The 12,455-nt window shown below is 64.3% G+C and overlaps 2 protein-coding genes and 1 pseudogene across 11 annotated transcripts in view; 1 reads left to right on the top strand and 2 right to left on the bottom strand.

Moving 5' to 3' along the window:
• The first annotated feature begins 405 nt into the window (after positions 1–405).
• Positions 406–12,455, top strand: part of RARRES2 (retinoic acid receptor responder 2) — an 86,232-nt gene continuing 74,182 nt past the window's right edge. The window contains exons 1-6 of one of the 6 annotated variants that reach the window (XM_061415122.1): positions 406–523; positions 1,552–1,749; positions 1,987–2,091; positions 3,093–3,188; positions 3,369–3,497; positions 3,637–3,753. In XM_061415122.1, the coding sequence (XP_061271106.1) occupies positions 1,576–1,749; positions 1,987–2,091; positions 3,093–3,188; positions 3,369–3,482 (489 nt within the window). In that variant the 5' untranslated portion in view covers positions 406–523; positions 1,552–1,575 and the 3' untranslated portion in view covers positions 3,483–3,497; positions 3,637–3,753. Of the gene's footprint in view, positions 524–676; positions 969–1,305; positions 1,384–1,551; positions 1,750–1,986; positions 2,092–3,092; positions 3,189–3,368; positions 3,498–3,636; positions 3,754–12,455 lie in introns of those variants that run through there. The other 5 variants (XM_061415123.1, XM_061415125.1, XM_061415124.1 and 2 more) reach the window with 5 other exon arrangements.
• The window catches only part of LRRC61 (leucine rich repeat containing 61), a 29,979-nt gene continuing 21,550 nt past the window's right edge, over positions 4,027–12,455 (bottom strand). For all 5 annotated transcript variants that reach the window (XM_061415121.1, XM_061415118.1, XM_061415117.1 and 2 more), the window contains one exon: positions 4,027–5,436. In XM_061415121.1, the coding sequence (XP_061271105.1) occupies positions 4,493–5,278 (786 nt within the window). In that variant the 5' untranslated portion in view covers positions 5,279–5,436 and the 3' untranslated portion in view covers positions 4,027–4,492. The remainder of the gene's footprint in view (positions 5,437–12,455) is intronic.
• Positions 5,433–12,309, bottom strand: LOC133246623 (putative protein ZBED10P; annotated as a pseudogene).

Below are 12,455 nucleotides of genomic sequence, written 5' to 3'. Positions count from 1 at the left end.
TCCACCCACATGTGAGACCCTGGGAGACCATTGCCACCACAGATGGGATGTGATCCTTCACGCCTGACATGTTTGCTGGTGTTGGAGACCCCCTTCCTTCTCAGTGTGGTTCCAGGCTGCAGGGGGACGGTTCAAATGACTGTCGAAGTCTCCTGGGGTTTGAGGATGTCTGAATTTCTGGGAAGAATTTTCTGGAATGAGTGTCTCGGGGACGGCCTGGAGGGGCCTGAGGGGAAGGGGTCGCCCTGTTCCTGGGGGCAGGGCAGCGCCCGGGCTGGGGCGGCCCGCTGGGCAAGCGGGAGGGGACGGGAGGGCAGGGCGGGACAGTGCAGGGCGGGGATGAGGAGGGGAATCCCGGGAGGGCCGTCGGCCAAGGCCGGTCCCGGCGGGCGGGGAGGAGCCGCGGGGCGCTGGAGGGGGCCCAGGAGGAGGTGGGAGGAGACGGGCGCGCCGCCGGGGGAGCCTGACGGGTGCCGGGAAGAGGCCGGGGCCGCAGGGGAGACCCCGAGGCGCAGCAGAGGAGGTGAGCAGGAGAGACCCCGAGGCGCGGGAGAGGGGAAGGGGGGAGACCTCGAGGCGCGGGAGAGGGGAAGGGGGGAGACCCCGAGGCGCGGGGGAGGAGGAGAGGGGAGACCTCGAGGCGGGGGAGAGGAGTGCGGGGGGAGCGCGGGAGGGTAAAGGGCGCAGCTCCGGAGGCCGGCGTTTGTTGGCTGCTCCGCGAGCCCGGTCCTGTCTTCGAGGCGACGGCCTGGCACCTTTGCCCGGCGGGACCTGGGTCTCCACACCTGGGGCTTTCTGGTCCTCGGGAGGCTGCTCTCGGGCAGATTTCTCGGGGAGGGTCCGGCCCTCAGGCGCCCCCAACCCCAGTCACACGGATTGAGGTGCGGGATTGGCGGGCTGAGAGAGGAAGAAGGCTCCAGAAAAGAACAAGGCAAGGGAGAAAAACTCTGCCTAAGAAGACAGAGGAGGTGGGGCGGAGGAGGGACCCCCATTTTCTGGGGGCAGTGGGGGGGGGGGGGCGGGCGGAGGCGGTGGGGCTGATGGCAACGGGCTCTTTCAGCACAGCGAGGGTTAAGTGGGCTCCTAAAGCCCACCCGCCCTGGGCCCCTCCTGTTTAGGTCCTCCCCAAAATATTTAGCCTCCAGCCAGCCTCCATTCCTTCCCACCCCACCCCCAGTTTTGGGCCCCGATGGTGAGGATCCGGGGCTGGAGCCTTGTGTACCAGAAAACAGGGGGTGACGGGGGGGGGGGGGGGGGGGGGGGCAGGGAGGTGGAGGCGAGAGCAGGCCCTGCTCCCCAGCTGCTGGCCCAAGGACTGGAGCAGACCCAGCACCTACCTCGGACAGGGCCAGCCTGGGCTGGGCTTGGGAACAGTGGGGCCAGGTGGGAGGAGAGGGACGGGCCAGGGGAACACCAGGGGGTGGGGATGGGGGTCTGCAGGGCCACTCCGTGTCCCCCCACCTCTGCCCGGAGCCCACCAGACAGGGCCTCAGAGCCACAGGGCCCAGGAGCGGTGGCTCCTCCTCCGGACCCACACACAGCCCTCTGCAGGGTCCAGGAGACGGAGGTGAAGCCATGTGGCAGCTGCTGCTCCCCCTGGCCCTGGGGCTGGGCACCATGGGCTTGGGCAGGGCGGAGCTCACGACGGCCCAGCACCGGGGCCTGCAGGTGGCCCTGGAGGAGTTCCACAAGCATCCGCCCGTGCTGTGGGCCTTCCAGGTGACCAGCGTGGACAACGCGGCAGACACGGTGAGCGCCAGCCCAGAGAGGGGAGGGTGGGGACGGGGATCGGGAGACCAGAACGTGCCCCCCACCGAGAGCAGGTGCACCAATACTTGGGCCCCAGCAAGCCGCCCAGCTCTCCAGAGAGGCCACCAGCCCCCGCCCCAGGGTGTGCTGCTGCCCGCTGGGGAGCAGGGACAGGTCACACCCGCAACAGCTCTGCCCGCTCAGCTGGGCCGCGGGCTTTCTCTTGTCTGTTGGCAGCTCTTCCCGGCCGGGCAGTTTGTGAGGCTGGAGTTCAAGCTCCAGCAGACGAGCTGTCGGAAGAAAGACTGGAGGAAAGAAGACTGCAAAGTCAAGCCCAACGGGGTGAGCTGATGGCAGGGCACGTGCACCGGGCAGGAGTGGGCGGCGGGCTTCACAGCTGGAGAAGCCTGAGGTTGGAGACCCTGGGGTGGGGCAGCCTCCCTGGCTCTGACCGGCCTGCCTGCCTGCGCCCATGGCGGTGATGGCTGTGGGTGGGCTGAGGGGGCCGCGACAGGCAAGAAGACGGACACACAGGCTTCAGAGCAGGTCCACCCAGGCTGCAGGTCACTGGTGGAAGGAGGCCGTGGTCCCCACCTTAGGCCTGGTGAACTTCCCATTTCGCATGAGTTTTCAAGGGGAGGATGGCTCGGCCTGGGCCGACTCCTAAGAGGGCTTGACTGTCATCAGCCACTTTGGGGGCCAAGTCAGTGCCATGGGGGTGATCCCTGGGCTCGGAGCACAACCACCTCTGCCAACCCCCAGTCCTGTTCCTGCACTGGCTCGTCAAGGCCTTAGTCACCGCCCTCTGCTGAAGGAGTGCTGGATTAGACTAGTGCTTTTCTGGACTTTTACACCAGGATCCCTGTGTTCAATTCAAATCTTGCAAGAAAACAGAAAACACAAATAAATGTAACAGATGGAAGCACAGTGGAAGCCAGGTGGGGAGAACCTGGCTGTGTCAGACACAGACAGACACACAGAGACACACACACACACAGTTTGAAAACTAAGTGCCGCCTACACACACACACATACACACAAACACACACAGACACACATACACACACACACACAAACTCACAAACTCACAGAGTTTGAAAACTAAGTGCTGCCTACAGACACATACACACACACACACACACACACACACAAACACACAGTTTGAAAACTGCAGGATAGTTCTGACTTTTGAAAATTCCCAATCCAGAGCTAGGCTTCGCCTGGACCCAGCTGGCCTGCCAAAGGAACGGGCCCCACTGCAGGCTGGCCCCAGGTTCCGCCCTCACAGGGCTGCACGCCTCCCTTCACCCTTTTCCTCTCTGGCCCCCACGCCCCCTCCCCAGAGAAAGCGGAAATGCCTGGCCTGCATCAAGCTGGACTCAAAGGATCAAGTCCTGGGCCGGATGGTGCACTGTCCCATACAGACTCAGGTTCAACGGGTGAGGAGGGGACTGCTAAGGTGTGGAGAGACTGGGCCTTGGGAGAGGCCTGGATGGAGAGGTTGAGGAGGGGCATGGTGAGGAGGGGCTCTGGGCTCAGCCCAGACACTCCCTGGGAGGGGGGGCGGGGGTGGTAGGCGCTGGCAGGAACAGGGCGCCCGAGTGGCCCTGTGCTGGCAGGAGCTGGACGACGCCCAGGACGCCCAGTGCAGCAGGGTGGAGCGCGCCGGCGAGGACCCCCACAGCTACTACCTCCCCGGACAGTTTGCCTTCATCAAAGCCTTGTCCCCCTGAGCTGAGGCCTGGCAGGTAGGTGGCCAGGAGGGAGGGGAACGGGAGGACTGAGAGGGCGCTGGAGCTGGGCTGCGGGAGGCAGGGGAACAGGGCCTGGGAGCCTGCAAAGACCGCCTCCCTCACGCCTGGCCTGTTTCTCTTCCCTTTCCTCTAGAAGTCACCCGGCTTCCTGGAAGGAAGGGAGGTCGCCAGTGAAAGCCCGCCTCCCTCCTCTGGGCCCGGGGAGGGGCCACCCCCTGACCCCTGAGCTAATAAAGCTGTGCTCAGCTGAGTTCTCACGCTCCCTCGAATTCCCTCCCTCCCCCAGCTCAGCTGCAGGGCAGCCTGTGTGTGAGCAAAGGCCCTGGTCCTCCGGCCTCACAGGGAGGAAGCAAAGCCCCGAGGTGAGGGGGTGGGGCGTGGGGAGGGGGCAGGACCCAGCTGCCTGGACACCCAGAAAGCTGCAGACACCTCCTCCTTGCCCAGGGGAGACCAGACGTGGGGGTGGAGGACCCAGTCTTGCTTTCAGGGGCTCCCTCTTGGGAAAACCAAGCACGCCCACGTGTACTGATACTAATTAAAACAATTTAATAGGGATGAGCATGGGTGGGAATGGGGACAGTGGAGGTTCCAGGGAGACCCAGGAGCAAGGGACACAGCAGGAGAACGAGGGAGGTGGGTAAATGCAGCTTCCACGCCAGCGAGCTCAGCCCAGGGCGGGAGGGGCAGGAGGCTGGCCTTCCCCTCCTCTCCCAGCTGCAGCCTTAGGACCAAGCTGCTTTCTTCCTCCGAGCCTCAGGCTCATGCAGCTGGGACAGGCAGCAGCTGTAGCCGTGGAAGGGGCCAGGGACCTCCTCCCAGGCACTCTTCTAGGTGGTAGCAGGACAGCCTCAGGCTGAGCCCGCTGCTTGGGGAGGGCCCGAGGGAGGTACATCTTTGATGGACGTGGGGAGTTTTCCTTGAAGGGCAACAAGCAGTGGGACAAAACTGTCCAGACGAGCAGGGAGGCCACCGAGGGCCCCGGGGCGCCTTCAGAAGACGAAGGAGGCGGCAGTGGCGCCCGCGGGGCTGAGCGCCCGCATGGCCTGGGCCAAGCTGTCCCGGGCCTGGCGGTCCAGGTCGTGGCACTCCTGCAGCGTGTCCTGGAACTGGCGGCAGGCCTCCTCCAGGATGGAGCTGCTGCGTGGGGGCAAGGCCTCCCAGTAGCCAGGCTCCACCCAAGGCTGGGCCTCCATGGGCCGGGGGCCAGGGGCACCAGGGTCGGGGCTCAAGGAGCTGTCGAGGTCCCGGCACAGCTGGTAGAAGTCGCTGCCGCGCCCACTCACACGCTCGCCATCGAGGACCTTCAGGCCGGGCAGCAGCTCACGCACTGAGGCCCAGTAGCAGGGGCTGGCGCACAGCGGGTTGCTGAGCCGCGCCAACGGGTCTCGGAGCCGCAGGCGCTCCAGACCCCGCAGCCCCGCCAGGCACTGCAGCTGCGCGGGCCCAGCCAGCAGGTTGCCTGCAGCATTGAGACACTGCAGGTTCTCACAGGCGGCCAGGGGCTCCAGGCCCGTCAGCCGGTTGTCAGCCACGTTGAGCACGGCCAGCTGCCGCAGGGAGGCCAGCGGGCCCAGCTGGGTGAGCGCGTTACCCGACAGGTCCAGCCACTCGAGGCCGAGGCAGTCCCCCAGGCAGCCCAGGCCCACCAGCCCCAGGCCCCGCAGCTTGAGCAGCAGGATGGACTCCAGGGCGAACTCGCCCGAGCGCGCCTTGAGCAGCTGGGGTGTCACGCGCACCCCGTCAGCCTCTCCTGACTTCTCGCCCCGAGGCTCCATGAGACCAAATGGGGCCAGGGGGCCGGGGGGTCAGGCAGCTGCGATGCAGGTGCCACTGGTGGTCAGCGGGCTGCTCACCCCACGGGTCGCCCCCTCCACTCAGCCTGGGCCCGGATTGGACACGTCTCCGACACCCTCACTCGAGGGCCAGCAGGTCCCTAAGGAGAGACAATCGAACAGTGAGTGGACCTCTGAGCACCACGGACCTTCAGCAGGGGCCCGGCAGGACCGGAGGACTCCAGCCCAAGGCACAGAAGGGCCAAGACCCCACAGCAGGAGCCAGCCAGGCACAGGCCCCCACCTGAGGGGGTCCCAGATGGAGTTCAGGCCTGACACTACAATCCCTCCACGGCCCCCAGTGTGCACAATCTCATTCCTTTCCTTTTTCAGTAACTGCTTGTGAGTATCATGAATTTAGACGTTTCGTCTCAAACCCTTTCAATCTATTTTTGAATAGACACAGGCCCCCAGAGTCGCCAATCTCCTTTGCTTCTTTCCTGGGAGTGCCCTGCTTTTGCAAACATAGTTCAGAGCACCTGGGCCTTGCCTTATTCCCTCCAAGGTGTTCTCGACTCGATTTTTTTTCAACATCAGCAATGAACTCAAAATGGGTTCAGGGTTCCATGGTCTACCCTGGTGGCAGCTGTGGGGGCTGAGCGCCCAGCCCTCAGTCCTAGACGAGGAAGCTGGGGTCGAGGCAGTGAGTGGCAGCACCACCAGGCCCCACGCCTTTGTTCCCCCGACCCCTGCCTGACAAGACCAGCTCTTCACTCTGGCCTCAACAGAATGTCCCTTCCCGTAAGCCAGAGAGCATGATTCCAGCCACAAACGTGATGCCGTTTCCCAAGTAGGCAAAGAGGGGCTGGAGAGGGAAGGTGGAACAGTCCGGGAAGCCATCCTGGAGGCAGGGACAGGGTGGCCCCGATGCTGGCTCTGGAAAAGGGGAGGGAGGGGACTTCCAGGCCACCAGTGGCCTTGGGACAGGCAGAGACCCAGGGGCCACCGAAAGCCCAGAGCCCAAGGGAGGCAGCCTGGGGGAGGGGTGGCTGCCATGCCAGAGGAGCACAGAGGGGTCAGGGTTCAGGCAGAGAGGAAAACAAGCAGAAACCTCTGTTCCAAGTGGCAGCTCCCCAACCTGCAGACCAGCCAGGCCCAGGCCAGGCAGGGTGGTGCCCACGGAGAACCACAGGGCCATTCAATCCTGCTGTTTACAAAGCCCGGGGCTCCAGGGCCGTGGTCAGGCTCCCAGGCTGTGTCTCCATAGCAACGTCACTTCTCATTCCCCCCACCAAGGAAACCAGACCTAGAGCTCCTCCCACACCCCTTAGGAAGCTTTGGGGGCTGCCAACACATCCCGCCCCCACCCCACCTCTGAGAAGGGGGTCCCATATCTTTAATCTGCAGCAGCCCAGCTCCACCTTCATTTCTAGCAAAGTTTCTGTCCCAAAGCACGGAGGTACCTGCTGAGAAGCCTGGCTCACTCCGCGGAAGCATCTGCTAGGGTTTGTTTGTAAGCAGCGGGGCGACGCAGTCACTGCCACGTCAGGTTAAACCTGATCTGGCCCACAGGGTGGGGGGCAGGTGAGGGGCACTGGAGTCCTGCCATAAACGCAGGAGCCAGAGACCACGACCCCGCGGCGGTCAGGGAGCCACAGAGACGGAGAATGTGGCCTCAGAGCCTGGCCACGTGACCAGACGCCCAGCTCCATCTCAGGCATGTGGGTGCAGAAAGGATGAGGGGTGGGGTGCCCGTGGCACCAGCCTCAGGAGGCCGGCTTGAGTCCAGGCAGATGGGGTTCGGGCGCCGCCTGGGAGCGAGGTGTTGCCTCTGCTGTGTGTCCATCTCCCACCCACAAGAGGACAGGAGTGACCCCCACAAGCCACGACCGTCCAAGCATCTGGGGGACCAAACTGCCCCTGGTGGGGCACGGCTGCTCCAGAGCCTGAGCCTCCGAGAGCTCAGGACCCTCAAGCCTCTCACCCCTGCCTTCCGCCTGCCTCCTCAGACGCCTCCCTGCCTCTCCAGTCCAGGTTTCCCCTCTCCGGGAATGTGGAGAAGCCACTGGGGGTGACGCCACACCACAAGGGTGCCTCTCCTGAGAGCTGACTGAGGGATGGCGGCACCGACCAATACATGGCCCCCAGGACAGCGTCCCCTCCCCACACACACACGCCTTCCAGCAGCAGGGGAGAAGACGCCACCTGAGCAGAGAGTGGAGATGACTTCAGGTCACGCTGTTGGAACCACTGAACACAAGCTGCACAAGGCTTTCTTCAAGGAGCCAGGTGACCCTGCTCAAATGAGCACACAGCAGACCAACTAGTACAGAGGGTTACAATCACAAGGTAAAGAGCTCACGAGGGCTACTGAGCAAAAACGATCACAGTGAGTTTCTCCTGAATGTCCTGCAGTGAACTAGCCACAATGACTCGGCGGGGAAGAGGGGACAGGTTCCCGGGGCTCGCCCCCATGGCCGGGGCCAGAGTGCAGGCGAGCCTGCTGCCTCCCGGCCTCCACCACCTTCCCTCCTCAGAGCCCGGCTCCCAACGGCCCAGCGCCTCAGGAGAGCCGGACTCACGCCTCGTGGGACGAACGGGCCCTCCAGCCTCACCCTTTCACCTTCTCCCACCCAATCCCACCAGCACTGGGACTCCCACACCCCCAGGGCCTGTGCCCAGCCCTAAAGGAACTCAGGCCAGTGGGTACCAGAATACACGCCCTTTCTGGCTTCCTGAGACCACTTTCACTGTACAAACAAGAAACCCCGAGGTTCCCAGCAGCCTGGCAACAACTACAGGTGAGAACGGCCGTGAGAGGAGTCTCAGGTCTGCTCCACTGCACGCCTGCCTACAGGAGCCGGGTGGTCCAGCCCCCCAGGGCTCTGGCACCCGGGATGCCCTGGAAGGGACGGAGCCGAAGGAGACCAGCAGGTGCATGGGCACCTCCCTCTTGAGGTGGCTGCTGTATCTTCCTTTCCCAGGAAGGGCGGCTGAGGACATTCCCCGTGGCACCCCCACCTCCCCAGCCCCGGCCCCTCTGAGAAAGCCGCCCTCCAGGGCCGTCACAGCCGACACAGACTAGCTGCATGTGGGCCCTCCCTACCCGGCAACACTTTAAAGGGGCACCACGCCCGTACACGGGGCGGGACGGCTCAAGTCACTGAGGAACATGGCCCACCTTTCCACACACATGCCGCCAGCAGTAACGCAAGCAGTGGGCAGATGGAAAACGGCTTCTCCCTGAAAACAAAACTGGCAACCTGGCCATAACTGAGAAACCGTCCTCATTCTTCTCAAACAGGCTTCAGAGTCTGGCCATCCTAGGACAGGACGCTCTGCCCACTTCTCTCATCTAGGTAGCCATCCCCCGGGGCAGCTTTCTGGGGCTTCCAAGCGCTCAGACTCCCAGCTCTGCCTCTCCTAGGCCAGATCTCCACAGGGGAAAGAGGGGCAGGGGGCGTGTAGCTGGAGAAATGCTCCAGGTTGGTCTTCAAGAAGAGAAGACGCTTAACCGTCTCCACCAGGAGCAGGGAGTTGTACTCCATGATGGTGGGGCTGCCCAGGGAGGCAAAGACACTTGCAGAGGAGGCACTTGTCAGCAGGGGGAGCAGGACAGGACAGGTAGGTGGTGGCCAGTCTCGCCAGGGCTGGCCAGATGTCCCACCACTTCTTCTAGTAAGCCAAGGGGTCCTCCTGGGCACCCACTGTCTTGTTCTCACGCAGGTGCTTCTTGACGATGATGCTAGCCAGGTGGCTCTCCGTGGAGCGGGAGGCATCGCTCCACTCAGAGGCCAGCAGCCCCACGCTCTCCAGCCGCTCCAACAGGCTCTTCTCGCTCTGGCCCAGCAGTGAGGACCCGGAGGAGGGGGGCCGGCTTCTCTGCACTGGCTCCCCCAGGCCCTTCCCTTCTGACCCGGGGCTCCTAGCTCCTCTGTCGCTCAGGGTGGCCTCCACCCGCCCAGCCTTGGGGCCCTGCAGGGAAGGGGAGGGTGGCACGGGCTATTCAGACAGCATGAGCTCCTTCACTTTGTACACAAGACCCTGCTTCCAGTGGTACATGTCCACCCCCTCGGGGAGGATGGTCTCGATCCTGCCCTTTAAGCAGGGGTCTGGCACGGTCCTCTCGGTGGAAGAGCTCGGTAAGCTGGTGGTCCGTGGAGAGCTGCAGGGGCCAGGCCCTCGGCTGGCTGCACAGCCGCACCCATGTCCCAGGCGCTCCGCTCCTCGAAGTGCCCGCGCTCCACTCCAAGGAGACATGCGGGTAGCGCAGCTGGGGTGGCACCGGGCGGAATGCGGCCTGGGCGGCGCACACCTCCTCAGCTGCCACCCGGAAGGGTCGTGGGCACATGACTGGGCTGTCAGTCAGGCTCCAGGAGGTGGCCTGGAGACAGGGCGGCCCCCGCCTTGCCCAGCCGCTAATTCTCGTAAACTCGAGCAGGCGGCCGCTGCTGCACCCACCAGCCACTCTGGCCGGCGGTGCACGGACACCCAGTGGTCCGTGGAAGTTTCTTTCCAGGAAGCCTGGGCACGGGGAGACGGGTCCGAGAGCCACAGGCCGAGCTGGCCCCGCAGCCTGTCCTCCGGAGTGCGGCCCAGGGGCAGCCCGCGGACCCCAAGCACCGCCTGCCTCCTCGGGCCCCCTGGTGGGCAGTGACATCCACGGAGTTCACGTCCTTGGCCCGGCTGCCACGGAACGGTGAGGTGGACTCAGACGCCCTCGGCCCAGCACCTGCTCACCCATCGCCTCGTGGAGCAGGGGCTCTGCTCTGTGGGAGAAGGCCGGAGGCGGGAGGCAGTGGCAAGGGTTCCCCTGGGCCACGAACCTCCTGAAAGGGTGGAGACCAGACAAAGGAGAGCGGCAGGGCTGGGCTACAAAGGAGCTCTGCGGTGCTCTGGTTCCAGGCCCGGGCCTGGGGCTGGTTGGGGGGCATATGTGCCACCTGGGTCCTGCCCGACCACAATCAGGGGAGTGGCAGGGTCATCTCTAGAGGGGGGAGCAGGTTGGGGAGGCCCACGCGGAATCACCTGTCCGTCCCTATCTTCCAGAGGTGAGGCATCGGGCTCTGGCATGGTGACGGCGGCCCTCAGGGACACGGCTGCTGGCCCACCAAGGCCAGGCCCTTCTGCTGCTTCTCGGGTGGCCCTCCCCGCTGCCCCCGGGGCCTCCTGCCTCCAGCCCTGTGCTTCCCCACCAAGTGATGGGACAGACGCGAGCACTGGGGTTGCCCCTTCACTTCACCAGGCCTGACACTCGACTGGCATGGGATGCGGGTGACCCAGCGGACGTTCCTGCAAGTTGACAGTAAAGAAGTGTCTCATGTCAGGGAGGGCCGCTGACCCGGGGACAGCCTGGAGGCGCAGCCCTTGGCCTCGGCCTGCACGGTTCTCCCCGGCTTCTGCAGGCACAGCGGCTTCAGGGCCAGGCGGCTGCTCGCCCCCACCAGGAAGCAAGTGTCTCTTCTTCTGCTTCTTGAGGTGACGTGTCTCTCTGGCCAGATGGGCTATGAGGATGCCGGCCAGCCTTGCCTCCTCAGCCTTGCTGGGCTGGCCTGCCTCCAAGCCCATCCGGCCTGGCCAGGGCTGAGCACCAGGTCCCCCACCTCGCACCGTCCGCGGGCCTTACACCTGCACACCTTCTCCCCCCGCTGCACAGGGCACCCCTGCCCTGGCACAGATAGGAGGCCGCAGGGCCTGGAGTCTCTCCTTTGGCCAAGGGCATGACAATCTGCAGAGGGGGCAGCCAAGCCAGGGCCAGGCCTCCCCAGGCAGTGGGCCCGTCTCCTCACTGAGGACATCGAGGCCCAGGAGACCTCCCTCCTGCCCCTCCCAGAAAGCCTGGTCAGGCACGGGGACCCACAGGCTGCTGGGCAGGGGGCGGGCTCTCTTCCTCTGCTGGGAAGGGTCCCTCCCACCCATCTTCTGGGCACTGGAGCTTCTGGTCTTCTGGGGGCCACTGCTGGCCTTCTCCTCTACGTCTGCAAACTCAAGCTTGACCTCAGTCTCCAGCAGGTGCTGCCTGGCACCCTGGCCGAGCCCACAAGGGGCGCTGGTAGCTCTGGCATCGAACTTGGAGCCGGGAGGAGCCGGAATGGTGGGTGGGGTCATGGGTCTAGTCCTGGAAGAGTCAGCATACATCGGGGGGCTCTTGCCCCACGGATCCTGAGGACGTCTGCTTCTTGCAGGGCTTTATGACTTTTTCTACTTCTGACAGGCCTGGGAGCTTGGGGCAGTGAGAATGTGGGCCCGGGCTGTAAGGCAAGCGGAAGAGGATGGCTCTCACCTAGTGGGCTCTCGACCATGGGCACCATTGAGGGGGGACGTGAGGCCAGAGGTGGGGAGAAGGGAGTGCTGGAGGACCTAAGGAGTCATGACCACCGGAGATCAATCAAAGGACAGAGCTCTCCAGACCCCTCCCTCCTTGGCGAGGGAGGCCTGACATTCACTCTTCCGGACCCAGCAGAACCACAGCCCTTGGCACCTGAGTGGTGTCTGTGTCCGTCTTCTTTGCCACGCTAACACTGTTTCTTTTTTTTTTTTTTCAATGTTTATCCAGAACCTAGTAGGCACTTGACAACGTTTCTGCACGCTGGATACAGTATACAGTAGGCAAGGCCCCTGCATGCAGGTAGGCCCCCAGGCTGGCGGGAGAGGCAGACGTGAATGAAATTCTCACTCGCACGACAGGAAGAGGAGAGCCCCACTGTGGGCTGTATGGGGGCACCGCGGGGCCGTGGGACCCCGGGGGGGGGCTGACCTCACCATGACATAGGGCTCCAAGGCGCCGGGCAGGCTTCCCGGGGAGAACCATGGGTGCCCGCACTGTCAGCGAGGCCATGGGAGCAGAGGGGGCCAGGCTTGGCGTCCTGGGCACCCACGGGGTCCAGGAAAACAGGGACATCACTCAGTCCTGCGGAGCAAGGCAGCCTGAGGCTTCCCAAGCCTCCATCAGGGCACAAAGGACGGGGCAGCTCCTGACGCTGGCAACTCAGCATCTCCTCCCCTCGGAGCCTGCTCTGCTCTGGGTCTGGCCCCCACCACTCCCTGGCTCTGCCCCCCACCGACCCCAAGGCCCCCAGTGACTCCCAACTTCTCTGCACCAGCCCCACCCACCCCGTCCTCTCAACTCTGGACAGCACGGTCTCCTTGGCTTCCTGTCACCGAAGACTCCTTCCCAGCC

This window comes from Bos javanicus, chromosome 4 (assembly GCF_032452875.1).
Source record: "Bos javanicus breed banteng chromosome 4, ARS-OSU_banteng_1.0, whole genome shotgun sequence".
NCBI lineage: Eukaryota > Metazoa > Chordata > Mammalia > Artiodactyla > Bovidae > Bos > Bos javanicus.
This window is presented reverse-complemented; position numbering and strand designations above follow the sequence as displayed.